The sequence below is a fragment of the Panthera uncia genome, chromosome B4 (assembly GCF_023721935.1).
Source record: "Panthera uncia isolate 11264 chromosome B4, Puncia_PCG_1.0, whole genome shotgun sequence".
In the NCBI taxonomy this organism is placed as follows: Eukaryota; Metazoa; Chordata; class Mammalia; order Carnivora; family Felidae; genus Panthera; species Panthera uncia.
Genome location: NC_064809.1, coordinates 127,946,495 through 127,974,247, shown reverse-complemented (window position 1 = coordinate 127,974,247; position 27,753 = coordinate 127,946,495). Strand labels below are relative to the sequence as shown.

General features: G+C 55.3%; 1 protein-coding gene across 3 annotated transcripts; it reads left to right on the top strand.

Annotated features, from left to right (window-relative positions):
* The first annotated feature begins 105 nt into the window (after positions 1-105).
* MFNG (MFNG O-fucosylpeptide 3-beta-N-acetylglucosaminyltransferase) lies at positions 106-27,101 on the top strand. Of its 3 annotated transcripts, XM_049626302.1 has the most exons (8): positions 106-574; positions 5,691-5,739; positions 6,059-6,161; positions 6,584-6,737; positions 8,916-9,001; positions 10,676-10,841; positions 12,417-12,502; positions 14,135-14,292. In XM_049626302.1, exons 1-8 carry the CDS (start codon positions 320-322, stop codon positions 14,199-14,201), a joined length of 966 nt encoding a protein of 321 aa, XP_049482259.1. In that variant the 5' UTR covers positions 106-319; the 3' UTR covers positions 14,202-14,292. The 3 variants fall into 3 exon arrangements, with proteins under 3 accessions (XP_049482259.1, XP_049482260.1, XP_049482261.1); XM_049626303.1 differs by lacking the exons at positions 12,417-12,502; positions 14,135-14,292 and adding an exon at positions 26,537-27,101; XM_049626304.1 differs by lacking the exon at positions 12,417-12,502 and having other exon boundaries at positions 14,135-15,231.
* The last annotated feature ends 652 nt before the right edge of the window (positions 27,102-27,753 follow it).

Genomic DNA, 27,753 nt, shown 5'->3' with positions numbered 1-27,753 from the left:
TCCGCGGTGCCTGTGTCGTTTCCAGCCGCCTCGGGGACTCCCCAGGGCCGGCCCCGCCCCTCGGGCTGCGCTGGAGGCAGGGGCGGGGCCCGGCCCGAGCGCCGGGGCGGGAGCGCGGCGGGAGCAGGTGGAGTGGCCGCGGCGGCGGCGCTGCCATGGCTCCGCGTCCCGGCCCAGAGCACCAGCCCCCACCTCGGCCCTCCTCGCCTGCCCCTGGGGCCCACCAGACTTTGGCCTTTGCCGGCGCCCCAGCCTAGCCAGCCTCCCCTCGCTGTCCGGTTGGGATTTGGGGGCTGAGCCGTCTGGGGTCCCGGGGCCAATGCAGTGCCGCCTCCTCCGGGGCCTGGCGGGAGCCCTCCTCACCCTTCTGTGCACGGGGCTCCTCTCCCTGCGGTACCACTCGAGCCTGTCCCCCGACGGCGCGCGGGAGGCCGCCGCGCTGGGCCCGCCAAGCCCTCTGTCCCCCGAGCTGCAGTTGCGCGATGTCTTCATCACGGTCAAGACGACCCGAGCCTTCCACCGCTCGCGCCTGGAGCTGCTGCTGGACACGTGGGTCTCCAGGACCAGGGAACAGGTGACAAGTGGGCAACTGTAGGCCCCCAGAGTGGCCCCTGACCTGAGGGACTCGTGGAAGCCTTTCCATTGGGCTGGGGTCCCCGGCAGCCTCCGGGGAGAAGCTGCCTGCCCACCTGCCCTGTCTGGACTCCACTCCCGGCTCCTCCTTCCTCCCAGGATCAAGGGCTCCTGCGGCCCCTGCCTGTGCCCCTCACTGGCTCTGGAGCCAGGTGGTCCTCATGCCCACTCCTCAGTCCCTCCTGGGGCAGGGTGGGGGGTGTCCCTCTGTTCCCTGGCTGTTCTAGCACAGGCTTTGCTCCTGCCCACCTTGTCCCAGCCCTGCGATGGGGACAATGCGGGGGGCGGGGTGGGGGTGGGGTGTTGGGCGGCTGGGGTAGAGGCCTCTGAGAGTCCTGACTCTGACATGTGCCCAGGCCAGGCTGCACCCAGTCCAGGCCCCGGGTGCTGTCCTACCGCCCTGGCTGGGAGAGTGGAGGACAGGGGCTGAGCTGCCGAGGACACGGGAAGGTCTAGGTGGGGCCTGTTTGGGAGGGAGAGGGGCGGGGGGCATCCTTTCAGAATTGCCGACGACCCCTGTCCCCTTGCCTCTGCTGCCCAGGGTGTGTCCAGGGCAGCGGGCCCTCATCTCCTGTGCTCCTTTCCTGTGGGGCAGTTTCTGAGGGAGGGAGGGAGGGAGGGAGGGAGGTGTGCTGTGGGGGTGGTGGTTGAGGCTGCCGTAGGGGAGAGGTCAGAGCGGGGGCCAGCTGTGGGATCGTGTGTGTGTGTGTGTGTGTGTGTGTGTGTGTGATCCGGGCACAAGTTGAGTCCCTTCTGGCTCTTGCCCTCCCCAGACCCGGTGCCCTCCCCAAGCAAGGTCAGTGATTTGGGGTTGTTGGGGAACCATCTCTGGGAGAGGTGGAGGGGCACGTTTACACACACACACACACACATACACACACACACACACACACTGTCCCTAGGCGGGCGGCTGGCTCAGTGGGAGGAAGTGACTGAGCCTTGGGAGGGGGTTGGGGGCTCCCGGGACACTGAAGAGCCGGGAAGGTGATGTCTGCAAGAGCCCAGGGCCTTCTGGGGAGAGGGCACCCCACCGCTGATTTCCTGGCCGTGATGTCCTGGCACCCTATTTAAACCTTTCTCCACTGGGACCCAGCACCCAGGTTCTTCCCTGGGGCGCCCCCACACACAGCTTCTCCTCTTGGGGAGAGTCTGGTTCCTCCTGCGGAGGCCGCTGAGCCTGGCCCTCCCCGCAGACCTTCCTGTTTATGGTGCTGTGTCTGTGTGTACCCGGGAGCGTGCCTCACGTGGTCTGAGGCCCTTTCCTGCCTTGTCTTGATCGCCATGGTGGTGCCCTTGCCCCGGATGAGGAAACTGAGGCCAGAGGGAGGAAGTGCTTGTCCGCAGCACCCTGAAGGCCTGGGGGCGCAGAGCCCTGGTCCCACCTCCCGGTTGGGACCCTTCCCTCTCTGTTGAGACCCGGGATCTCAGAGCTGCCTGGTCACTGGGCCCCAGGAGAGGGTCCTTGGGTGCTCAGCCTGGGTGGCTGGCCCTGGCAGGACCAGGTCTGCAAAGAGAGGAAGCAGCTGCCCACTCCCTGCCTCGAGCTCAGTCCCAGATGCCAACTAGGCAGCCAGAGGGAGTACCTGCCGGGTAGCTCGGCAGCCAAGGGGCCACACATGCCTCACTCCGTTTAACCCTCACAACAGCCCCCGAGGGGCAGGCACTGAGGGTCCTGTTTTATAGGCCAGGAAACTGAGCACAGTTAAACAGAGGTAGGAGATGAGTTCACTCATCACACTCTCACCTTCCGCCCCCAGCACGAGGGGCAGAGGCTAGAAACCTCGTCCTTTGAGGCAGAGTTGAAAAAAGGCAGGATGCTCAAATTGAGGAAGAGGAAGGGAGACCGGGGGACACCCTGCCATCCCACTGCCTCTGGGTCCTCTTCGCCTCCACCCTTTGAGCCCTTTGGCTTATCCGTCTCTGTGATCTTGGCCAAGGCTCTCTCCCTCTCAGGCCTCAGTTTCCCCGTCTGCACAGGACAGGAGGGTCTCGGAGCCTCTCTCAGCTCTGCCAGCAGGAGCAGGCCTGAGCTGGTTAACTCTCCAGGGCTGGGCGCCCGCCCCAGCTGGTTAAGGGCGGCCGGGTGGCAGGTGGGCCTTTGTGGCAGCTCGCGTGCGGCCTTTGTCCCAGGGAGAGGGGGTGGGCTGGGGGAGGCCCTTTTTTGTGATCCATGGGGAGCCTTTCCTTTCCCCCCAGTCCCCTTGGGGGCGGTGGGTGGGGGTGGGGGGAGCACTGTGGGCCCCACATCTCCCCTCCCCTGTAGCAGATGGCCCCCAGCCGCCCCCTCCCCTGACCCCAGCAGGCTGACTGTCTTTTTGTTTTCCTGTGAGGTTTTAACCATTGTCAGAGTCTCCTCCTTAAACAAATTAAATGCAACCCTTGGCCCAGAGGAAACTCTGCCCACTGCTCTGTGCCAATCTCCGGGTTCCCAGGGACGGGAACACGGGCCTCATGCGCCCCGCCCAGCCCCCCCCGGCCCTGCTGCGGGACCCTCTCCTTCCCCCTCCCCCCACCGATTCCGGCTTATTCATCCATCGGCAAACATCCCTGACCCATTTGGCCCATGCTCCCAACTCGAGAGAGTTCCACTATCTGGTGGAAAGTTTGCCAAGGAGCAGGGCAAGAAAAGCCTGATTTATTTTACTGGCTCTCTGGGGGCTGTGTGGAAAACAGGCTCCTGGTGGGGGCAGGACCGAGCAGGGAGACCAGGGGAAAGGTGACTGCAGCCAAGCAGGCAGGAGTGGGCTGGGCCGCTGGGTGGCCGTGGAGGCTGGTGAGGAGAGGTCGCATCCTGGGTAATTTGTAGGTTGGGTGAGCAGAATTTGCTGACACGACTGGATGTGGGGTGTGAAGGAAAGAGAGGAGGCATGGTGACCCCAAGGTGCTGGGTCCCAGCCAGATGGGGAGGGCCCAGAGGAACACAGGTGGCAGGGTGGGGCCCCGGCACTGAGGGGGGGGCACCTGCTAGGCCCCCCCCCCCCCCCAGAGATCTTGGATGAGGTGGGATTTCATGGTTTCTTGATGGTGTTTAAAGCCAAGAGGCTCGATAGCATCCCCGAGGCAGCGGATGGGATAGAGAAGGGGACCAGCACCGACACTTTCTGCAGGGATATCCAGGGACCTACAGTGTCAGCTAAATCTGAAAAGGTGGGGGACAGACCCGAGGGAGACGGGCTCAGAAGGTGGATGCCACCCAGGCCTCCCGGAGGTGAGCCAGTGCCGGGACAGGGGGGCGTAAATCAGACCAGGCCCGTGCCCTTCAGCGTGTCACTGTCTGGTGGGAGAGACCAAAGGGTAGATTTCCATAACCGAGGGGCTGCTGTTACCATAAGGAGGGACAGGAGGCTGAGGGGCACATGGGAGGGGTGTCGGGCAAGAAGAGGGCACAGTATATGCAAAGGCTCAGAAGGGTGTGCGTGTATGTGGCACATTTGGGGAACTGAAAGGCCTTTGAATTTAAGAGAAGAGGTGGGGCAGGAAGTGATGAGATAGGCTGCATCAGGCACAGGGACTGGGTGGCCCCTCATGGCCGCACTTAGGACGCTGGCCTTTATCCCAGGGGCAGTAGGGAGCCACAGAAGGTACTAGGTAGGGTGGTGGGTAGGGGGTATTATCTGGTTTTGGTCCTGACAGGAAAAGAGATCTGACGGTCTTGCAATAATCCATTGAAAGATAATAGTGGCTCAGAACAAGGGCCATGGGTCCTGGGGAGATAGGACTGGTTCCCTCCTGCCTCTTCCTGTGCCCAACCCTGGCTTCTGGCCTCCTGTGCCTCAGTTCCCCCCTGAGATAAGAAGCTGAGCCTGACTTCATTGCCAACTCTTTCTCGTTCTTTCTCACGCTATTTCACTTTGCCCTCACAGCTACCACTACTCCCCATTTTCCGGCTGGGTAAACTGAGGCTCAAAGCCGGCGCTGATCTGATCTGAAGGGCCGGTTCCTGGAAAGCAGGGAGGTGTTTGTGGCTGAGCGGGGAGGGGCGTTGCGGTCAGAGGCCCTAAGTCTGGAGGGAGGGCAGGGCTAGCGTGGCCAGAGTGACAGATGGGGGTGTCGAGGCCCTTTAAACGGGTGAGATGCTTTCTCCTTGGTCCTCACTTGGAAAGAGTTCAAAGTTGTCAGGACCCTGGGCAGGGCCACCTAAGCGTCAGAGAAGGCCCTCGCTGTGCTGGGCGGGTGAGGGGACCTGCTGGAGCAGGGAGAGGCGCTCGTGCTCTGCTCGGTGTGGAATGGGGGTCAGACCAGTCCCCGGCCGCCGGTCTCTGTCTTGCCATCAGCTGCCCGTGGAGGGTTTGTCTCTGCAGCTCATTCGGTTTGTGTTCAGTTTCTTTGGGGGTTGAGCGGCTTCTACCTGCCTGGGAGGTGGGGAGGAGAGGTCCAAGGCCTGTGGGCTCGAATCCCAGCTCAGCAGTCGCCAACTGTCCGACCTTAGTCTGTCACTTAGCCTCAGTTTCGCCATCTGCGAGGGAGACAGATCACAACACCTGTCTTGAGGTTAAGTGAGGTCCTCAGGGACCAGGAGCGTGCAAGCTGCTGGTGGGGCGCCTCTCCAGTCTGGGAGAGAGCTGGACTGGATCACGATGTAAAATTTCTGAGCTGCGCAAGGGCCCTGTGGCCGCCCAGAGAGCTTCCGTGGCTCTGAAAGCCGTGACTGTCTCCCCAAGCAGTGCGGTGTCCCCGTGCGTGGGTCTGCACAGAGTCTGTCTCCTGTCAAAGCGTCTAGGGTTGTGTAAGTGTGGTCAGGGAGGGGCCACGTGGGACTGCAGTGTGTGCATGTGTGTGAGATAGAAGACGATGTGACTCTGGTAGGGTCCCCGTGGGTGCTGGTGTGCACCATGAAGTCGTGTGGCTTTGACAGCTGGGTTGTGTGTGTTGGGGGTGGGGCGTAGCCGAGAAAGCCATGTTGTCTTAAAGGCACGTGTGATGGTGGGAGGGGGTGTGTCTGTCACTGATGGAGGACAGGGGTGTGGACAGGTGTTTTAGCAGGGGCTTGGCTGTGAGCGACCCCCGGGGCCTGCCCTTGGCTGACTCTAGTCCTGACTCCCCTTTCTCCTTCTTAGACCTTTGTCTTCACCGACAGCCCAGATGAAGGCCTCCAGGAGAGACTGGGTAATTCTGGGTGGGGTGGGGGCCCCTCAGCTGTTACCAGGGAAAGGTAGGGTGGCTGTCCCCTGGCCCGGGGCCCTCAGGAAACAGGGCTGCCCACCCTTAGCATGTGGGGATCCCCCTTTGTCCAGGATGAGGGGCAGGCTTCTTTGTTGGAGACGGGTATGGGTTTGGGGAGGGTCACCTCTCCCGGGCCTCAGTTTCCCCGTGTGTAGAATGAGAATGCTCCAGGCTGTCTGAGGTCTTGCTCTGTATTCTCACAGGGTGCGGGGCTGTGGGAAGGACCTGGGCAGGGTCCTCTGACTCGTCCCCACTTCTCCAGGGTCCCACCTCGTGGTCACCAACTGCTCCACTGAGCACAGCCACCCCGCCCTGTCCTGCAAGATGGCTGCTGAGTTCGACACCTTCTTGGCCAGCGGGCTGAGGTGAGTGTGCCTGGGTCTCTGGGGACAGGTGTGGCCTGTGCCTCAGGCTGGCTCCTGAATAGGGTTTTGTGTCAAGAAAGTGAAGTTTGGCTGGGTCTTGTGAATTTCATCACGTAGGGCCTCCTGGGGTCTGTCTCTGGGCAGACTGTCTGGGTTCAAGTCGAGCCATTTACCGGCTGTGGGATCTTGGGCAAGTGTCTTAACCTTGCTGAGTCTTGGTCCCCACGCGTTAAGTGGGCACACTTTTCTCGGGAGCTCACACGAGATGCTGTCTGGCTCAGACTGTGTGCCTTAAATGTCAGCTACTCTCCCTGATTTTGTTGACTTATTATGGGGGGGGGGGCTCAAGGGGAGCCTGGTTGGCCAGCAGCCCTTGGGAACCCTCCTCCAAGCTTAGCATCCCCCCCCTTGGATCCCCACAGGTGGTTCTGCCACGTGGATGACGACAACTATGTGAACCCAAGGGCACTGCTGAAGCTGCTAAAAACCTTCCCACAGACCCGAGACGTCTACCTAGGCCGGCCCAGCCTGAACCGGCCTATCCGCGCTTCGGAGCCCAGGCCGCACAACCGCACGGTGCGTCCCTCCCTTCCTCCTTGTGCAGCGGAGGCCACGGGTGTGGGCTGCGGCCAGGCCGGGGGCGGGGGGATGGGCAAGGGCAGGCAGGGGCAGGGCTTGGAGCCCCTGGTATCGTCATGTATTGTACCAGCTGTTCAAGTGCCCAGTGCTGCTGGGCCAGCTGGCCGATTGCGCTGCCCGCAGCCCCTGAGCCCCTCCCCTGCGCACCCCTCCTGTCCACAGACTAAAGAGGTGACACCTGGCCCAACGGGGTCCCCAGCTTCAGCTCCAGACCTAGATGGGCACTAATGAGGACTGTCAGATTTGGGGAAAAAACCAAGCCCCGAACCAGGATGAAAGTTACATTTGACTTTCAGATAAATAGGGACGCATTTTTTTAGTAGCCGTGCGTAGCATGGTTCTCTCCGGGTCGCCAGGCCCCGCCAGGCCCCTAGGGGGCTCCCTTGGCCCCAGGGAAAAGGCTAGTCAGGGGGTCCCCCTCCCTGGAGGCAGCGTGTGGAGCAGGAGCCCCAGGCTGTAGGGCTCTCTGCCTCCCCGGCTCACCATCTGCTTCATCAGGGAAACCAAGAGCAGGAAACACAAAACCTTAATTATCAGCGGCTAATGGGGCCTCTGAGCCCTAATTAAATCCTCCCGGGCCCTAGGGGTGTGTGTGTGTGTGTGTGTGTGTGTGTGTGTGTGTGTGTGAGAGTCGGCTCCGGGTGCCCCAGAGGGCCCCCGCACCACCACACGCTTGGATGGAGGGGTTGAGAACTCTGCTCTGGAGCCCGACTCCCTGGGTTCACGGGCCACCTGTGCCGCCTCCTGGTTTCGTGACCTTCGTTGAAGTCGTCCCGCCTTTCTGTGCCTCAGTTTCCTCACCGGTGAAATGGGCGATCAGCGTCCCCACCTGACAGGACGGTTGTGAGCAAGATAAGAAACAATTTAGCGAGGTCACCCATCCAAGTGCTTGGGATGGGACCCGACATGTGATGACACTAGTGAGTGTTAGCGACCAGCTCGGCCTTCCTCTCTGAGCCTCGTGCTTCCCGAGCAGGTTCAGTACTGCTGGGCCCGCCCAGGCCCCGACTCCAGGACGTGCACGAATATTCTTCTCGCACAGACTCCTAGGCGGGATTCCCTAGACTCTGCCCCAAAGTGTCCCAGCCTGTTCGGATTCTGGGGTACCCTCTGGGTTGTGGGGGGGGAGGGCAGCAGAATCGGGCAAGAGCTCCGGCTTGGGCTCAGTCCCAGCTCGGGGACCTCGGTTCTCTGCACCTCACTTCTCTGCACCTCGTCGGCTCATCTGCAGCACAGGACCCCATATATCCGTGCGCAGGGTTAAGGCACGTATACAGTGACCTGCTGTTGTTACTTTAATTATCTGGGAGCAGAAGCCCTGAGCCCACAGTTCACCAAACAAGCATCAATTGGACACCTACTGTGTGCCAGGTCCTTAAGAACCTGTTTACCCTGCTTTATCTAAGAGGGCGGCATTTCCAGAAGTAGCTCATTGAGGTGGTCAGGAGGAGGGCACAGGGCCAGGAGAACCCTTGGGTTTCACAACCGGGGCAGATGCACTCACAGGTGACAAATCTGCGATCCAGAGGGGAGCGGTGACTTTCTCAAGGTTACACGGCTGTGCGGTGGAGGAGGCCGAGGCCCCAGACTCAGGCTTCCCGACTTCCTGCCCAGGGTTCTCACTGCTGCATCAAGAGGGATAACCCCCACCCAATGCCGCATGCATCAATTAAGCACCAACTGTGTACTCGGGAGAGGGTAACCTCAGGGTGTAGCCGAGAGGGTACGGTGCTTGCCGAAAGCCTTAGAGAAGCTCAGGAGTTCTGGCTTCACAAATCCCCACAGAGGAGGTGGGGGCAGAGAGTGGTTTACACCCCAAAGGTACACTCATGATTCCTGAGATTGCGATGTCAAGGGGTTTGCTGGTCCCGGGGGCTCGCGGGCCCGTCTGTCCTTCTCTCTTTCCTCCACGGGAGGCCCCCTTCTCTCCTCGTGCAGAAAAGCTTTCTCCCTCCCAGGAGCTGTAAGTGGTGAGGCCAGTGCCCCTGGCCGGTGATCGTGGTGTCGCTCCCAAGCCTGGAGCCATGCTGGTTGGGGGTGAGGGGTGGTCTGGCCGTTGCCCCCACCCCCCAGGCTCACCCTGAACCTTGGCCCTCCCCTACCTCTCCCCCCCAGAGGCTGGTACAGTTCTGGTTTGCCACTGGGGGCGCTGGCTTTTGCATCAACCGCAAACTGGCTTTGAAGATGGCCCCGTGGGCCAGGTAAGCAAAGCCCCAAGGTGGGGCGGGGGGAGGGGGCAGGGGGAGGAGGAGAGGGCCTGGTGCGGGCGGCCTTTGCAGCAGGAAGGGCTCGGGAGTGAGCCCCTGAGGAACTGTCTGGCATTCATGCTGTGTCACAGAGTTACACAGTTAGTGGTGAGCAAGCCACCTGCCTTCCTGCCCTCAGGGATACACTCACAGGCGAGTTGTGTCATCTCTGGGAGCCTCCGTGCCCCCCTCTGTAAAACCTAATAATTTAATAGCTAAGGGCTGTTGTGGGGGCTAAATGGGGAAATGTTTGGGTCGGCACCTGGTCTGAGCCAGGCAAGTATTAAGTCCCACGTGCAGCCCTCTTCTTCCGGGTAAACGTCACAGGGGAGGTGAAGGCCAAGTTTAGGGGCATTCAGAGGAAGGAAGATGTAGGGCGCCTTCTGCCTGGAGACGGGAGGAGGGCTTCCTGGAAGAGGTGGTGTTTGGACTGGGATAGCCCTAGAGGCCCCCAGAGTGGGTTTTTGGTGAGTACGTGGCAAAGGCCTGGCCTCTCGAGGTCTGCTTGGAGAGGCTGCTGAGAGAGGCTCTGAGCCAGGCCTGTGCTTCCCCAAGAGTAATCACAGCCCCTGGGAGGAAGGTGTGTTAGCCTCCTTTCCACAGCTGAGGAGACTGAGGCTGTGAGGGGCCGAATAAGTGACTAGTCCAAGGTCACTCAGCTGCTGGCTCTGGCTCCAAGGTCTGCACAACCCTGGCCTGCTCTGATCTGGATGGGGCGGGGTCAGAGCGGTCCTCCAAGTGCGGGGGGGGGGGGGGGAAACTCAGGTCCCGGTTAGAGGTGGTAATGCTGTCCTCGGGGCATGCCGACGGCAGCTATGTACTCGTGACCAGGGGTCATCCCTGTGCCTGGTGCCCCCATCTGGGCTTCTGCCCACCTTTACGGGGTATTTGTGTGAATTGGGAAAGGTACCCCCTCCGGGCAGGTGCAACCCTCGGGCACGGGCTGGGATGGGGAGGGAAGGCTGGACCCTGTGCAGTGGGGCAGGCTGGCCCCCGGGGGAGCTCGTGGGGTATGCAGTCAGGTGGTGCCCTTAACCTGGGACACTGCTCCTCCCCTCCTCGACATCTGGCTGACTCCAGAATACCCTGTGCGACTCCGTTTAAAGACTGCCACTGTCAGAGTGACATAAAAAGCAGAGCAAAAGACTGCCACCTCCTCTGGGAAGCCCACCTTACCCTCCCGGTGTCTCCCAGGCCTCATGCTTCCCTCTTAGTGCCAGTCTTAGTCTGGAACGACCTGTCCCCCCGTCTCCCTTCAGAAGAGGGCAGCAAGCATTTCTTTCTCATCTCTGTATCCGCAGCCCTAGCATGGCACCTGGCACCAGCCAGATCCTTAAGCTCAACAAAGAATGAATGAATGAGTGAATGAATATAAAGAAAAGAAGGGACACATTTAGAAGGGGCTTCTTCTTACCACTCTTCCTCTTAATCTACACAATGGCCCAGTGAGGGCAGGGCCGTTATCACGCCCATTTCACAGAAGAGGACACTGAGGCTCCCCAGGTTGGTGGCTTGCCCAAGGTCACCCAGTGCACAGGAGGCAGATGAGGGAGGGCCTTCTGGGAGGCAGGGAGAGCTCTAGGTGCCGAGGGCCTGGGCCGGTGGCCACAGCACGGCTCTGTCTCTCAGTGGCTCCCGCTTCGTGGAAACAGCCGCGCTCATCCGGCTGCCCGACGACTGCACCGTGGGCTACATTGTCGAGTGCAAGCTGGGGGGCCACCTGCAGCCCAGCCCCCTCTTCCACTCCCACCTGGAGACCCTGCAGCTGCTGGGGGCCGCCCAGCTCCCAGAGCAGGTGAGCCGGCCTCGGGGCAGTGGGGGAAGGGTGCGGGTGGGGCTGTCCCCTACTGATGGGGAAACCGAGGCCCACGGTGGCAAAGGACCCTCAGAAGGGCACACAGCGACTCAGCCCTGCCCACCTCCAACCCTCAAGGGTTAACGTTTGTGATGCTCAAGTTCTTTGCTCTGGTCCTTGAATGCCAGCTGGAAGGACCTGCACGGAGCAGAAGAAGCTTGTCTTCAGCTTCAGACCGCTCCCCTCGCTGCCCGCTCCCCCTTGTCCCTCTGCCCCTTCTTCAAACTTCCATCCTCCCGCATCCCTCCGAAGGGGCCAGGCCTGCCCTTTGCCACGTTGCCTGTTGGTCGTCCCCCCTTCATCAGAGGTTGCCTGCCCGCAGCCCCCTGCTTTCTTTCTCACCCAGACGTGGCTGGGAAAGCCCCTGGGGTCCTCCGCCCAACAGCTCGAGTCAGAGTCCTTTGGTGGCAGAGGACAGAAACGCAACCCAGGCTGGTCAAACAAACGAGTACGCTTATGGGCTCGCGTCCCCGAGAAGCCGCGGGCTGGCTTGCCAGGCAGGGCTGAGTCTGCCTGCTCACGCTGTGCCCGCTGTCACCTGTCTTCCCGACACTGGGCTCACCCTCAGGCAGGCTCGCCCCTCATGCTGGCGGGGTGGCAGCCCCAGGGTTCCACTGCACCCGCCAGGGGAGAGCTGTCCCTTCCGCCCTGTCCCGGGGCTGGTGTTCATCAGTTGGAAGGCCTGCTTGGGTCACACCTGTCTCCTACCAGGGCCAAGACTTAGTGTTGATTCTGCCGGCAGGGTTGGTCCCAATGGGACTGCAGGGCCTGAAGCCAGGAAAAGGGGGACAGATTTGGGACAACCGAAACCAGGTACCCTAACGGTTGGGATTTCCAGAATACTCACTGTGCCAGGCACCAGGCCGGTGGCTTTATCTGCTGTAACTCTCTGGTTCCTTACAACGTTCACACGAGGCCGGTACTGACATTCCCATTCTGTAGGTAGGGAAACTGAGGCCAGAGAGCTGAGCTAACCATGGCACGGGGCATGAAGGGGATTTGAGCCCTGCCTGGATGGCCCCTAAGCCTACAGTCTTTAACCGCTGCGCTCTGCTGTCCCTCGACAAGGGGCATCATCTCATGTCCTCACTGCGAGTAGAGTGACCTGAAGCTCCTGGAGGAGAGGGAGGGCCACGGCCCCGCCGTGAGTCTCAGGCAACCTCTGTCCACGCATGGAATTTGCTGGAACTCACTTCCCTTGTCGCGACTCAGTTTCCTAGTCTGTAGGCAAGGGACTCATTCCAGCCTCACAGGTAGGGTGGACTGTTGGGCACCCAAATGGAGTCCGGGCATGGCCGTGCCCTCCAAGCTTGAAGAGCCTTGTGGAGTGGGGTGGGCTCCTCAGCGAAGCTCTCAGGGCGAAGGGTGGGATTTCAGGTACAGAGGCAGGCTCTGCGTGCCCCTCATGATGCCTTATGTGCCTTCCCTGCTTCTGCGCAAACACTGCCCCCTTGTGGGGTCCCCTGAGGGACACCCGGCCAACCTGCACTTCCGGCTCCGCTTTTCTCTGCCCAGGTCACCCTCAGCTATGGCGTCTTTGAGGGGAAGCTCAATGTCATTAAGCTAGAAGGCCCCTTCTCCCCTGAGGAGGACCCTTCCAGGTGAGTCCGGGGGCCCAAAGTGTAGGATTGGAAGACAGGGAGCTGAATCCAGGCGTCCAAAGATGGGAGAGCCCGAAGGGAAGGAGGGCCCTGGCGGCTGAGAGCAGAGAACCGGAGCCGAGGGGATGCATTTCAGTCCCTGCTCTGCCCCAGGGTTGCTGCGTGACCTTGGGCAAATACCTTGCTTTCTCTGGGCCTCGGTCTCCCCATTTGTAACACAGGGAGGCAGCGTGTTGTGGATCTGAAGGGCTCTCCCCGTCCTGATCCTCTGGGATTCTTCAGGAGCCCCTGGAAGACTGAAATGTCTTCGCTGAGCAGAGGAGATGCTCTAATGGAAGAACTTCAGGCCCTGATGGGAAATTTTTATTTGAGCTTTTGTAGGCTCTTTGTTTCCTTGATACTCTTCCGTGGTTCTCTTCAGTGGGTAGATGGTTGGAAAGAGGGCTAAAATGCCCCCGAGGCACCTTCCGGTTCTGCTCTCAAACAGGCCACAGGAACATTAGGCCTGTCAGAGCACAGCCTGTGACTCGACGTGCTGGGAGGGCGGGCCTGCTCAAGGAAGCCGGTGTGGCTGACACGCAGAAGAAAGGGGAGAGAGTTGCCAATGTGGTTGGTTGGAGATGGGGCAGAGGATTCCCCAAGGCCTTGTAGGCTCGGTCTTGACTTTGGATTGACCTGAAATGGAACCCTTGGGGGAACCAGGCTGCCTGGCTCTGAACTTGTGCAGAGCGGTCTGCGTGGAGCAGAGGGCTCACAACCGTTCAAGGGCCCTGGGGCCAGGGCTGCATCGAACAAGTTGGCCATTACAAAGAGGCAGAGTTTGGCTCAACATAGGGAAAAAATTCAGATTTCTAAGATGAAAGGAGCTGCCTTCTAATGGGGGTGGGCTCCTCATCAGTGAGGGTGTACGTGCTGTGGCTATACTATCAAGAGGTTTAAGAATGGATGTTCGGTTCTCTCTAAGCCTGAAGATTCTAGAATCCAAAGGTTCCTGCCTAAAAGAGCTGGAGCTGACTGTGGACTCAGGTACATGTGATCGGATAGTCTAGCCTCGGCTGGGGTCTCCTCACTTGAAGTCTCTCTAAACAGTTGGTTTTCAGTAGGGGCCGTCCCCCCAGGGACATCTGGCAATGTCTGGAGACATTACAAAAAACATTTTTTTAATGTTTATTTATTTTTGAGAGAGAGAGAGAGCAAGCATGAGCAGGGGAGGGGCAGAGAGAGAGAGGGAGACACGGAATCCGAAGCAGGCTCCAGGCTCTGAGCTGTCAATGCAGAGCCTGATGTGGGGCTCAAACCCACAGACCGTGAGATCATGACCTGAGCCGAAGTCGGATGCTCAACCGACCGAGACACCCAGGCGCCCCTCCAAGGAGACAGTTTTGATTGTTATGAGTCAGGGGGATTCTACTGGCTTCTAGCGGGTAGAGCCCAGGGGTGCTGCAAAGCATCCTATCATGCACAGACCGCGCCACAACAAAGAACTTTCTGGCCCTAAATTTTAATAGTGCCGTGGTGGAGAAGTTCCTCTCCAAACCATCTCTGAGACGTGTACCCCCACCCCCCCAGGAGCCCGTGGACTGAGCGTGGGGGTCAGGGTGACCATCTTGCCCATTTCTGGTCTCTCCACAGGTTTCGTTCCCTCCACTGTCTCCTCTACCCAGATACTCCTTGGTGCCCACAGCTGGTGGCCAGATGAACCCTGAACTGCTGGGCAAAGATTGGGCTGAGGCCTCTGGTTATCCTTCGCCTCCCCAGGCAGCCCTGGGGACCTGTGGCAAGTGCCCTTTGGTGGACAGTCCCTGGCATGGCCTCTGAGCGGTGGGCCAGCCCAGGGTTGGATGGTGGCTGGCAGTGAAGGCATGCTAGGCCCCCGGGAAGTGGATTGGACAGCCCGGGGAACAGGTGCACCAGGTGAGGGCCAGAGAGGCCCCAGGGACTGGGCTTCTGTGGGTCTTGAGTGGCTGGATTGAATAAGCATGGGGGAGGGGGGGCCCTTGAGCTGGGCTGGGGCTCAGGGGTCCTAACCCTCTAGAGAATTACCTGGGCCCCTGGTGGGGTCTGGCCTTCCACTCCCAGCTCTGGTCTCTGTCGTTCCCCCTGGGGCCAAGCACTGGGCCGGCCTACTCCCGGCTCCCTCGGCTGGATTCCCAGTCACGGAGGGGACCCAGGTGGAATAGTGGCAGAATCCAGGGTCTGTGGCAGATACGGGTGTTGCCCACCAGTCTCCAGCTCCTTGCTCCCACCCCTTGCTAACAGATCCCATTTTGTTTGGAGAATCAGCCTGCCCAGACTCAGATCCTGGCTCATGATGGACCCCAGCCGGTCGTGATGATCTTTTTGGTCATTTTCCCAGCCTCCCTTGCTCAGTCTATTAGTGTGAACTAAACGAAGCCAATAGGGAGGCTTCTGGAAGGGCTTCTGGGGAAGACCAGGCCCGTATCCCCTCTTCCTGCTGTGAATGTGGGTGCGATGTCTAGATCTGGAGTGGCTGCCTCGTTATCACGAAGGAAAGGCCATGACAATCATGCACACTTGTCCCTTTTGGCATCTGGTTCTGTAAGAAAATTAAACCCTTATTTGTTTAAACCTCTCTTGGTCTAGTTTCCTGTTAGATCTGCAGCCACTGTGTTCCTGGCTGGGGCGGGGTCTTTGCTCTGCCTGTCACAGTGGGGATGGTGGTGTTGGTTTGGGTCCTGAGCTACATGTCTCTGCTCTGCCCTTGCCGGCTGCGTGACCTTGAGGAGCCCACTTGGTCTCTCTGGCCTGTTTGCCCATTTAATAGATAAGAAAAGGAATACCTTCTTCATGGATTGATATCTGCGTGAAATGCACAGAGCCGGGCGCGGGGAAGAAAGGGCTCAGTGAACAGTGAACGGTGACCGTTACTAGCGTGTGCTTGGGTCACGGTCAGCCGGGGCGTGCGAGGGTGTGCGTGCGGCACGTCCCCTCTCTACACAGGTCTGCGCAGAAGGACACGTGTGTGCCATGAGGTGCTGGTGTGCCGGGGGCTGCTCCTTCTCTCTGCCCTCAGAGCCTGGGTTGGGGGTAGCCAGAGAATTGGGAGAGGCAGAGAGGAGACTCAGCTGAGGGAGTCAGCCTCTGGTGTCAGATAAAGGGACAGTTTGACAGCCACGGTAGGAGATAAATCAATGCGAGCACCCTTAGGATTGCAGGTCCCAAAGAGGTTGCATGAATGAACGAAAGCGATCACAGTGAAATTTCAGGAATGCCAGCGCAAAGGTTGGGGAGGCTTAAGGATGCGAGGCCTCTTCTCCCTGCGCATCATTCCGGGTGATATCGGGCCACCATGGGGCTCTGGGCTGGGGGCAGGCGGGAAGACAGAGGAGAGATCCTGAGGCATGGAGGGGCGTTGAGCCAGACAGCCAGGGCTGGGGGCTCCTTGGAGCACACCCTCCAGCCCTTGAAGAACCTTGTCCTTGATGCAACTCCGTCTGGGGTCTTTGGAACCACTGCACGCCAGTTCAGTGCCTCAGCCCTGGTTTCCACGGAGGAGCTTGAGGCCCAGAGAGGGACTGCCATGTGCTTGTGGTCACACAGCAGGTCAAGTGCAGAGTCGGGCTGCTTGGGCTCTTCCAAGGCCTCCTTTCTTTCTGGGCTAACCCAATGCTGGGTTTGTGGGACGTGAACCGAGTAAGGGTGGCCCTGGCCCTGCAGCCCTGGTGGGGGATGGAGGGATGTGCTCCGCAGCTGTTGTCCTCTCCGCCCTGTGTGTGGAAGGCTGCCGGCCGGCCTGCTTTTAGAAGCAGCAGCAGATTTGCGGGTTGTTCCCAGATCCTGGGGGTCGGTGGAGGGAACAGGGCTCGGGCCATCTGCTGCCTCCATTGTCCCAGAATAGCTGTGCTAGGGAGGGGGAGCAGAGTCAGCAAGGATCAGAATTGGGATGGAGGAAGGGGGTGGGTGTCTGGATTTAACCCTTTGTGTGTCTGTGTGGGAGAGTATAAAGCTGCCTGCACTCTGGACTAAGGTGGCCCGTGTGGGCCCCACAGGCAGGATGGGCAGTGGGGGAGAGGGGCAAGGTTGGACCACCCTGTACTGGTCTTGGGCAAGTATCATTCCCATTTTGTAGATTAGGAAACTGAGGCCCAGAGAGGAAGAAGGCCGTGGGTCCAGGTCCCAGGGCTTAGAGGTGCCAGAAGCAAGGTTTGGAGCAAAGTGCGGGACAACTCTGGAGCCTCCTCTCCTTTCCGTCTCTGGCTCTGTGCCTTGGGCAGGTGACTTCACTATTCACTGGCCCCACCGGTGGGATTGACACAGTGACTTTTACATTGAGTGCGGAGTGGTTTTGAGAGGCTGCAGAGAAAGCTCCTCGCTCAAGTAATGCCTGCTCAAGAAACAGCAGCTCCCCGCCCTGAGTTCGGTTGTTCTCGGCTGTGAAAGGGGACGGCAGGGGTGCTGGACCGGCCATCACCTCCACTCCGCCATCCGGGTCTGGGCCACTGTCAGTCTCGCCTGTGTTACCACAGTGGCCTCCTCGTTTCCCCTGGTGGATGCCCAGGTGGTTTCAGCCTGGTGACGCTCAGCATTTTTAGTATCACCCCAAGGGGGAAAATCTGACCTTCAGTGCTCCTGATAATGATGCCATAGGAAAGAAACAACACCACCCAGGAAGTCGGCTGGCCCAAATAATTGACCCTACACCAGCCAGCCTTCTGGATCTAAATACCAGTTTGCAGGAAATGGGGGGACAGTGGAACGTGTTACATGACACCACGAGGGTTCAGCCCACCACAAAGGGGATTCTTCTCCAGGAAGGACTTTGTTTCTTCGAGTAAAGATGGAATCAAAGGCAGAAGGAAGGACTGTTACGGATAATAAGAGATTGAAAAGGCATAGGAACCAAATGCAACGCATAGACTTTGTTAAGATCGTGGTTCAAATAAATGGACACTAAAAGGGTGTTGTTTTTTTTTTTAATTTTTTTAATGTTTATTTTTGAGAGAGAGAGGCAGACAGACAGTGAGCCGGGGAGGGGCAGAGAAAGAGGGGGAGATACAGAATCCGAAGCAGGCTCCGGGCTCTGAGCTGTCAGCACAGAGCCTGAGGCAGGGCTCGAACTCACGGACTGTGTGTGAGATCATGACCTGAGCCGAAGTCGGCTGTTTAACTGACTGAGCCACCCAGGTGCCCCTAAAAAGGTGTTTTTGCGAAAAGTGAGGAAACTTGGACATGGGCTTTGTAGTAGATGGTATTAAGAAATTGTTAATTTTATTAGGTATGATCATGATATTGAGGTTCTTTTTTTTTAAAGTTTATTTAAGTGATCTCTACACCCAACGTGGGGCTTGAACTCCTGACCCCAAGATCAAGAGTTGCATGCTCTTCCAATGGAGCCAGCCAGGTGCCCTGAGGTTCTTTTTTATTTATTTATTTATTTGTTTATTTATTTATTTATTTACTTATTTTTTAACGTTTTATTTATTTTTGAGACAGAGAGAGACAGAGCATGAATGGGGGAGGGGCAGAGAGAGAGGGAGACACAGAATCGGAAGCAGGCTCCAGGCTCTGAGCCATCAGCCCAGAGCCCGACGCGGGGCTCGAATTCACGGACCGCGAGATCGTGACCTGAGCTGAAGTGGGCCGCTTAACCGACTGAGCCACCCAGGCGCCCCTCTTTTTTATTTTTTTAAATAAGAAATGTTCTAATATGTAAGAGATACATTCTGAAATATTTATGTGTGAAATGATGTAATGTTGGGAATTTTCTTTAAATTTTTTTTTAACATTTATTTATTTTTGAGACAGAGAGAGACAGAGCATGAATGGGGGAGGGGCAGAGAGAGAGGGAGACACAGAATCGGAAGCAGGCTCCAGGCTCTGAGCCATCAGCCCAGAGCCCGATGCGGGGCTCGAACTCATGGACCGTGAGATCGTGACCTGAGCTGAAGTCGGATGCTCAACCGACTGAGCCACCCAGGTGCCCCGGGAATTTTCTTTAAAAAAGAGCTTGAGGGGAAAAATGAAATAAGAATGGCTAAATAGGGGTGGTCTTTGAAGTTGTGTGATGGGAACGTGGGGGTTCGTTATACTATTCTTTTTACTTTGGAGTGTGTTTGAAACTTTCCATAATAGAAAGTAAAATAAAGTGGGTCTGTGGATGTTCCATTTGTTGGCTCTGGACCTCCCCCTTCTCTTTCCCCCTTCCTTTCCCCCTCCCCCATGTCCCACATTCAGGGCCAGATAACATCTGTTCTCATCAGACACAGCCGTCCTGGTTCCACTTCCTGTTCTCCCCAAACACCCAGAGAAAGGAGAGGCAGACCTTGACCGGAAGCTGGCCCTGCCTGAATGGCATTTGGCCCATTGCCTGGTTTCCCCAAGGCCGACCCTGATTTCTTTTGGTTCTGAGCACTTGTTCCAGCTGCTGTGTAACCCAGTGGCTTTCTCCCTGAGCACAGCCATTGGGCACATTCCCCCACCCACTTACCCCTCCTCCTAGCCACCCATCCAATAAGAATTTACTGCTCACCTCCTCTAGGTGAGTAGGGGGAGGCATCCCTGTGTTAGAGGTTACACAGGGGAATCAGGTGCAAGCCCAACCCTTGAGAGGGAGCTCAGATGCTAGTTGGGACGTATTGAAACCATGGCACATCATGTAACGATGAGGAAACAAGACCATGGAGCACAAGGAGGAAGGACTCAGATCTGGGGAGCCTACAGGGCAACAGGGGTCAAGAAGACTTGATGTGCGAGGTGATGGTGGATCTGGGTCTCGAGCCATGAGGAGATCAGAAGGAGGAGAATGTATCACACACCGCCTTTGCAGATAGGGCTAGGGAGACCCCAAGGAAGGACACAAATGTTGGTTATGGTTATGGGTACTACTGTTTTCAGGTGACTCCTTATCACACCTTGCAGGCTAAAGGTGAGGTATGGACCTACCACAGTGTCCACATAAGACAGAGGGAGTACTTTCCATCCTTGCCTCCATCATCTCCTCCGGAATGCTTTGTAAGTTTCTCCCAGAGCAGAGATTCTGCTGGGTGCATTTCTGTGCCTCACAGTATCTAGTGCAGTGCTGGGCACATAGCAAGTACTTCATCAGGAGCAACGACCATTTCAGCGAGTCAACTTTAGTCAGTATCAGAACGGCTGCATTAGAATGGGTACTTGGTGCAATGGGATTCCAGGGCCCCATCTTAGATCCTCAGAATCCCAGTCTCCAAAGAAGGGGCTCGGGAATCTGTACGTTCACCTGGTTCCCCAGGAGGCTGTAAGTTGCCGCTGGGCTAAAGAACGAGATGGGACCCGAGGTGAGTTCAGCACCATGGACAGAAACCTCGCTGTCCCCTCCGTCTATTCTTCCTGGGACTAGCTGGGGCAGAGCATTCTACGTGTGTATGTGTGGGGGCTCATGGTCTAACCCAGATGCGGAAGAGGCGACACCTGTGGCCTTGGCCTCCTTGTCACGCAACCCTCATATGTGCTTCAGCAGTGAGTTTCAGGGCAAGCGCTGGTCCTTCTGTCAGAGACAGCTCTGACTGCGCAGAGAGGGGTCATAGAATACATATCCCCTCCATTTCTTGTATAAGATGTAAATGACCCCCATACTGTGCAAGCAGCAAAGCATGGAGCCTGAGCCCGTGTGAACAAATGAATCCCCCAAACATGGTTTGAGTGCCTACTGTGTTCAAGGGCTGTGCTGGTAGCCAAGGGGCACGTAGGGATGAGCAAGATGTAGCTGCCACCCCAAGGAACCCACAGCTTGTCAAACATGGTTCATTGATTGTTAGAAAGGAGAGTGGCCTTGAAGATAACCTTGAAGATAACGCCCTGATAACAAGTCAGCAAGTGTGTGTACTGGAGAGGCAGCCAGGGGAGTGGAAAGGACAGACATCTAGTAGCAGAGGCTTTCTGGGTCTAAGACCTGCCCCTGGCACAGACTAGCTGCGTGGTCTTGTGCATGCTGCTTAGTTACCAGAGCCTCAGTTTCCCAGTCTGAGAAACGGGAGTGATGACACCTCCCCCTCCCCCATCCCAGGGCATTTACAAGGAAAGTGCTCACTCAGTCCAAGGCCCATGACACAGCTCAAGCACCACTGATTTGCTGACAGACTCCAAATTTATGCCAGGCATGATGTCACATACCATGAGCTAGGTGGATGCGAGCTGGCATCCAAGGATCTTATACTGGGGGTGTAGGGCAGAGGGGGTACTTCTTATCTTTCTGGTCCCAAGATGGACTCCATTTCCAGCCTCCCTTGCAGTGAGAGCAGCCATGTGACTGACTTGGGCTGATGGATGTCCTCTACTTGTAACACCCTCCCACACAAGAGGTCTCTGTTCTCACTGCTGGCTGGCTAGGGAGGACCATGGGTTAGGGGAGGGCAGAACATGGAGATGGGAGGAACCCAGGTCCCAGGATCTCCCTGTGGAGGCCTGTCCACCAAAAGGGCTGCACTGAATTGTCAGAAGAACCAGAAATGAACTTGTGTTGAGTCGAGCTCTTGGGTTTGGGATGCTTATTACAGTGCTTAGCGGACCCTGACTAATACAGGGAGATAAAATAAACAGGTAAGCAAACAAGCAAGAGTTCCAGAACACGATGGTGTGATGAGGGACATACACAGGGTTGGAAGAGTGGGGCACACACTATCCCTTTGTTTTTAACTTCTTCTAAGTTTACCTAATAAACCTTTTGCCCTTCAATGGTCCTGATCAGAAATTCTCTTGCTTTGGCCGTATAACTTCCATCTCAAGCTTCTCGAAACCCCACCTTGTGTGATACGTACATCACTCATATAACTTCTCCACCTTCTGTATTTTATTTCAAGGACCTGCTGGCCAGGTTTGTCTTTGTTTAATGTTTTATTTTATGAGAGAGAGAGAGAGAGAGAGCAAGTTGGGGAAAGGGGCAGAGGGAGAGAGAATCTTAAACAGGCTCCTCACTCAGCACGGAGCCCGACGCGGGGCTCAATCTTATGACCCTGGGATCACGACCTGAGCTGAAATCAAGAGTCGGACGCTCAACCAACAGAGCCATCCAGGTGCCCTGACCAAGTTTATTCTGAGTTTGGCCCTACCGAGTTGGAAACATATCCCTTCATACCATGTAGTTCCAGCAAACTTTGTCTTTCCCACCCATATCCTCGCCTTTTGGGGTAAAGATCCCAGCCCGAGTGTGTTCCTAGTCGGCTATGTCTCTGCAGCCCCTTGACTTCCCCGACTTCGTTCAGTATTCCTTGCACCTTTAATGGCTTTATAGATGCGGCATACAGACCATGAGAGAGAAAATACCCAATTTACCAGCTGGTTGGCATGAGGCATTTTATGCAGTCTAAATCTGTCGTATTTGTATCTGATTATTTTTAAATTAAATCGAAATAAACTCTAATACATAAGGAATATGTTTACTGTTCCATTTACTCAGCGCTGCATAACAAAGTACCCCCAGCACTTAGTGGCTTAAAACAGCGGCAGCACTTACTTCGCTCACGGATCTGCAGTTTGAACAGGATTCGCGGGACAGCTTGTCTCCCCTCCACTTGATGCCAACCGGGGCGGCTCAGGGCTGAGGCTAGGGTCACCTGAAGGCTCTCTCACGTGGCTCACACCTGCTGGCCTTGTCCTCTATCTCTGTGAGGTCTCTCTGGCCTGACCTCACTGCGTAGCTGGGCTTCGTACAGGTTGGCTCAGGGCTCCCAGACAGGACCGCTAGGTAGATGCTGCTTTGCCTCTTACGACCTGGCCTAGGAAGTCGGGCAACATCGCTTCATTAGAAGCCAGTAACCAAGGCTGACCCCTAATGAAAGAGGAGGAGTTAGGTCCCTGCACCCCTTTACAAAAATGCCATCATCAATTGAAAACATTGTGTTAAAACCTACGTCACATAAAATTTGGCCTTTTAACCGTTTTATTTTCTTATTTTTTTTTACATTTTGTTTTAGAGAGAGGGTGGGGGAGAGGGGCAGAGGGAAAGAGAGAGAGCAGAGCCCACGACGGCGGGATCGTGGACCCGAGTGGAAATCGAGAGTCGGGGGCTCAGCTGACGAAGTCCCCCAGGTGCCCGTTAACCAGTTCAAATGTACGATTCAGTGACGTTCATCACGTTCACAACGTTGCGCGACCGTCACCAAAATTTTTTCATGTTTAAGTATAATGTGTTCAAGGCTCATCCGTGCCGCAGCATGTATCAGACCGCCTTCCCTTTTACGGCTTCAGACTATTCTACTGTCGGTGTATGTCATTTTGTTTATTCATCCGTCCACCGACACTTGGGACTCTTTTCATCTTTTGGCTGCTGTGAATACAGGTGATGTTTGAACACAGGTGTCCAAATATCTGTTTGCATCCCTGCCTTTAATTCTTTTGGGAATATGCTCGGGGTGGAATGGCTGGATCGTATGGTAATTCTACATTTAATCTTCTGGAGGAACTGCCATACTGTTTCCACGGTAGCTGTGGAATTTTCCATTCCCACTTGCAATTCACAAGTGTTTCATTTTCTCCACACCCTCGTCAACACTTCTTCCTTCCTTCCTTCCTTCCTTCCTTCCTTCCTCCTTCCTTCCTTCCTCCTTCCTTCCTTCCTTCCTTCCTCCTTTCTTCTTTCTTTCTTTTTTTCTTTCTTTCTTTCTCTCTTCTTTCTTTCTTTCTCTCTTTTCTTTCTTTCTTTGTCTTTTCTTTCTTTGCCTCTCTCTTCTTTCTCTCTTCTTTCTTTCTCTCTTTTCTTTCTTTCTTTGCCTTTTCTTTCTTTCTCTCCTTTCTTTCTCTTTTCTTTCTTTCTTCTTTCTCTCTTTTCTTTCTTTCTCTCTCTTTTCTTTCTTCCTCTCTTTCTCTCTCTCCTTTCTTTCTTTCTTTCTTTCTCTCTTTTCTTTCTTTCTTTCTCTTGTCTTTCTTTCTTTCTTTCTTCTTTCTCTCTTTTCTTTCTTTCTTTTTCTTTCTTTCTCTCTCTTTTCTCTCTTCCTCTCTCTTCTTTCTCTCTTTTCTTTCTTTCTTTTTCTTTCTTTCTCTCTTCTTTCTTTCTCTCTTCTTTCTTTCTTTGTCTTTTCTTTGTCTCTCTCTTTTCTTTCTTTCTCTCTTCTTTCTTTCTTTCTCTCTCTTTTCTTCCTTTCTCTCTCTTCTTTCTTTCTCTCTCTTCTTTCTTTCTTTCTTTCTTTCGCTAATAGTCCTCCAAATGGGTGGGAGGTGGTAACTCATTGTGGTTTTGATCTACATTTCCCTAATGGTTAGTGATGCTGAGCATCTTTTCATGTGTTTATTAGCCATTTGTACATCTTCTTTGGAGAAATGTCTTCTCAAGTCCTTTGCCCCATTTTTAATTGGGTTATTTTTTGTTGCTGACGAGTCTTCATTCTTTTTTACAGCCACGTAGTGTTTCAAAGCACGGCTATCCAGGTTTTTATTAACTGGCCCTCTGTTGATGGATATTCAGGTTGTCCCCAGTCACGTGCTCTGCAAATGACTGCTACAGTGAATTATCTTGTACACATGTTATTATGTTCAGGTGTTGAGGATTTTGGAGGATAATTTCCTAGCAGCAGGACTGGTGAATTAGAGAGAAGGTGCATTTATCATTTAGATAGATACTCTCCAATTGTCCTTGAGAGAGGATGTACCGATTTATATTCCCTGTAGCCATGTAAGAGAGCAAAGGCACAGCTTTAAAACTAACACGTATGTTTTCAGCCTTGTGCCAAAGATTTCTTCTTCCTTGGGGATGCTAATCTGACATTTCCTAATACCGATTAAAACATTGGCCCAACACCGCACTCTGTTAAGGGATTTGCAACTTAATTGCATTTGTTCATAAAAGGGAATTAATATCGAATAACTTGCCATCAACAGGACTAATTTTTGACCCCGTGCTATGACAAATCTATTCACATTTTATGTTTTACAAATCCGTTCAAAGTTCAAAAAAAGGATAGGGGGTATCTGAATACCATTAAACTGATATAAAAAGTTAGACTCAAATCTCAATGTGTATGTCAATCTTTGCAAATAATACAGAATTTATTTCTCTCAATTCTTTCCCAGAGGAATAGCCATGAAAATTCACGACTGGAAATTCTTTTTTCTTATTAATAGTATCTAACAAGATAACAACTCACACATCAAATATGAACTCAACCTGCATTTTCTAGACTATGTGTAGCTTTGGAAGGCTCTTTACAAAGCCCACCCCAAACCACTCGCTCCTTCAACTTCTACTCAACAAAGTAACTGAAAATTGTTATGAGGAAACCAGGATCCAGTTAAAACAGATAAACAGATTATAACTACATTAACTACCTTACGTTGATAATTAACTAGTCACAGTTTTCAATAAGGGTTTTTTTTTCTGTTTAAGGGGAGAAACTTCCAATAAATGAAAATTTCAATAAGTGAAGAGCTAACGTGTCAATAAACTTAGGACAGAAAATTCTCTGTGTTCTGAACAGCAATTAATGTAACACTGACTGATAGTAAAGACACATGCTAAATAAAATATGATATGCAGGGTGAATAAATGAGAAATAATTAGCCATTATGTTACAATCATAGTAAATGCACATCAACTTTACACATTGTGTTAATTAGAAGTACTTTACATAAATAGAAGCTCACTTCTCTTCCCTTGAGTGATAGCGTCAAGTTCCTTGGGGCCGACCGTTCACCCAGCGAGTGGATCCCAGGTCGCCAAATGTGGCTTGCTTCCTCTGATGGTGGCAGTTTCATGCTCTCCAATGGCAGTGAAGTCAGGCTGCTCCTTAATACGGTGCCCCAACTGAGTGCCCAAACACACGGGCTCCCTCCTCAGCCACCTGACGGTCAGAGACACATACCTGCCCAGAGATGCTTTTTAAAGCAGGTGATTCCAACATACAGCCGAGTTTGGGACCCATATACTGCTCTATAAGACCATCTACAGTCTGCCTGGCCGTGTCTCCATTCATTAATTTATTACACTAGCATTAATCAAACACCTCTTTGCTGGGTCCTGAGGATACCCACATGTTTAAAGTTCTTTTTTTTTTTTTTTTTTGCATTGGCCCTTTTGTACCTAAAGACATCTGTTTTATATTTGTTTGTTTATGGTTTTTTAGAGAGAGAGCATGGCTGGGGAGAGGGGTAGAGGGAGAGAGACAGAGAGAGAGAGAGAGAGAGAGGGAGAGAATCTTAAGCAGGCTCCGTGCTGCATGGAGCCCAGTGCGGGGTTTGATCTCGCGACCCTAGGATCGTGACCTGAACTGAAATCAAAGGTTGGACGCTCAACCGACCGAACACCCAGGCGCTCCGAAAATACACTTGATACAATTAATCCGATGGGCCAGATATATAATAAGTAACACATGTAAAAAGAAGTACATCGCTTTTAAAGGAGTTAATCAATATTATCTAAACATCAGCTTGCTTACTGATAGTGATATTCGCACTATCTTTTAGGAAACAACGAATTCATTTATTCACTCATCCGCTTATTCTTTTTTTCATCCATCCCACATCTCCCGAACGCCTCTGATGGGCCACGCTGATGCTGAACATCTTTCCTGCCCTCTTTCTTGACTGTGCCTGGTATCCACCTGCCACCCAGGGGCCTTCGTGCTGCCAGCTGCTGGAACAGGGATGGAGCCATCCGCAACTTCCTCAGGCCTCGGGTCTTTGTGCTTCTTCCACAGATTCCCAGTCTTCCCTTTGCCCCGACAGGCAGGCAGTCGGCGAGGTGTGGGTGGGGAGTGAGGCTAGCTAGACCCCTGGCTGGAGTCCCAGTGGGCGGTACAGGCTATCACCACCAGGGGGCACTCCTGCATCACTGCTGGCTTCTTGCCCAGGCCAGGCTCAGGGCAAGGTGGGCCAGGCAGGAAGGTTAAGATGCTTGGGTGGGGGGAGCTGCCATGGGGGGACCAGGCCAGGCTTGGGAAAGGCCTAATAAGGGGGCATGAAAATGGACCACCCGCGCTCAGATGCTGAGAAAACCCGCACTGCTCCCTGCCAGGGAGGAAAAGCACACGGCACATTGACCGGGCTCGGCAAACCGTGACCAGCTGGGGACAGCAGCCATCGGTGAAATAATTCTGTCGTTTGCTGCAGGGCAAGGTCACCCCCGTGCAGATGCCAAGCCCACCGTGAACCCCAGACAGCATGCCCGTGTACCTCAACCCTTTGCCGATTATTTTCAGGGAGAGGAGAAGAGCAGAGAACGGGACGGAAAGCCATCGGGGACCTCTCCCGGGGGCTGGGGCCACCCTGATCCCCGCCTTCAGCTGGGAAGATCCGGCCTGTGGCCTGGACGCGCTCTGCAACTGTTCTTTCCCATCCCCTGGGCCGCAGTCGCTTCTTCTATAAAATGGGACTGAAATCACCTCCGCCCCGTCTGCCTCTCTTGGCCTCACTGATGTGAAAGCTGCCGCAAACAGCAGAGAGCAGGTTGAAACGGAAACAAGAGAATCTCAAATGGAACTTGGCTCCCCCCTCCTGCCCCTCCCTTGCTTTGGAATTTGTGCAAATCTGTCATCTGTGTGAGTGAGTTGGTGCTTCACCCGTGTCTTGCCGGCCCTGGTAATTGGGTGTCGTGGTGGCTCCTGCCTTGCCCTCTGATGACTTTTCTCTAATTGCTCTAATCTCTGTTGTCACGCGCTCGCTGGAAAACGAGAGGAGCCGCCAGCGGCTCCCCAAGGGGGGGAGATGAGGGGGTGAGCCCTAGGCAGGGGGAGGGGAAGGTTGGGGCCCTGCACCTCCGTGCGTAGCCCTGTGGCGCAGCGGGGGGAGACGAGGGCAGACGTGGTTCTTATGCCTGGGTTCTTACAGTCCCAGGGCTAGGAGGGGGCGTTAATGGGGAAAGTGGGAGGGGGGGGGTGAAAAGATTCCTGGGGGGCCTTGAGTGCTGGGAAAGGGGATGAGTGGGAAGGAGGACCCTGATTGGGCTTGGTTCCCGGGGAGATGATGTGGGGCTCCTGTGGAGGAGGGGAGCTGAGAACTTCTGGGGGTGCAATGCCTGACTAGGAGCAGGGATGGGGGGGCACCAGAGGTGGGGGGCGGGGAAAGATCTGGGTGGGAGTGGTCCTGTCTGTGCAGCTGCCTTGTTTCTGGGAGCACACAGACCAGAGCCTCCTCCTGGACAGGACCGTTCTGTGTGGCCTGTCCCCCTTTGTCACACCTTTGGGAGGACAGTTCGGTGCGCCCGTGTCTCGCGTGTTGCCTCCGACTGTGCGTCTGGGCACGACTGCGTGTGCGTGAGAGACAGAGACAGAGAGAGGCTGTGTGTTACTGGCAGCTGACTGGCTCTGTTGAAACCCCATCAGCCGCCA

Coding starts and splice junctions, on each gene's coding strand:
- MFNG (XM_049626304.1), top strand. CDS start 320: ATGCAGTGCCGCCTCCTCCGGGGCCTGGCGGGAGCCCTCCTCACCCTT. Junction 6,738..8,915: donor CCAGGCCGCACAACCGCACG/GTGCGTCCCTCC, acceptor TCTCCCCCCCAG/AGGCTGGTACAGTTCTGGTT. Junction 10,842..14,134: donor CCGCCCAGCTCCCAGAGCAG/GTGAGCCGGCCT, acceptor GTCTCTCCACAG/GTTTCGTTCCCTCCACTGTC.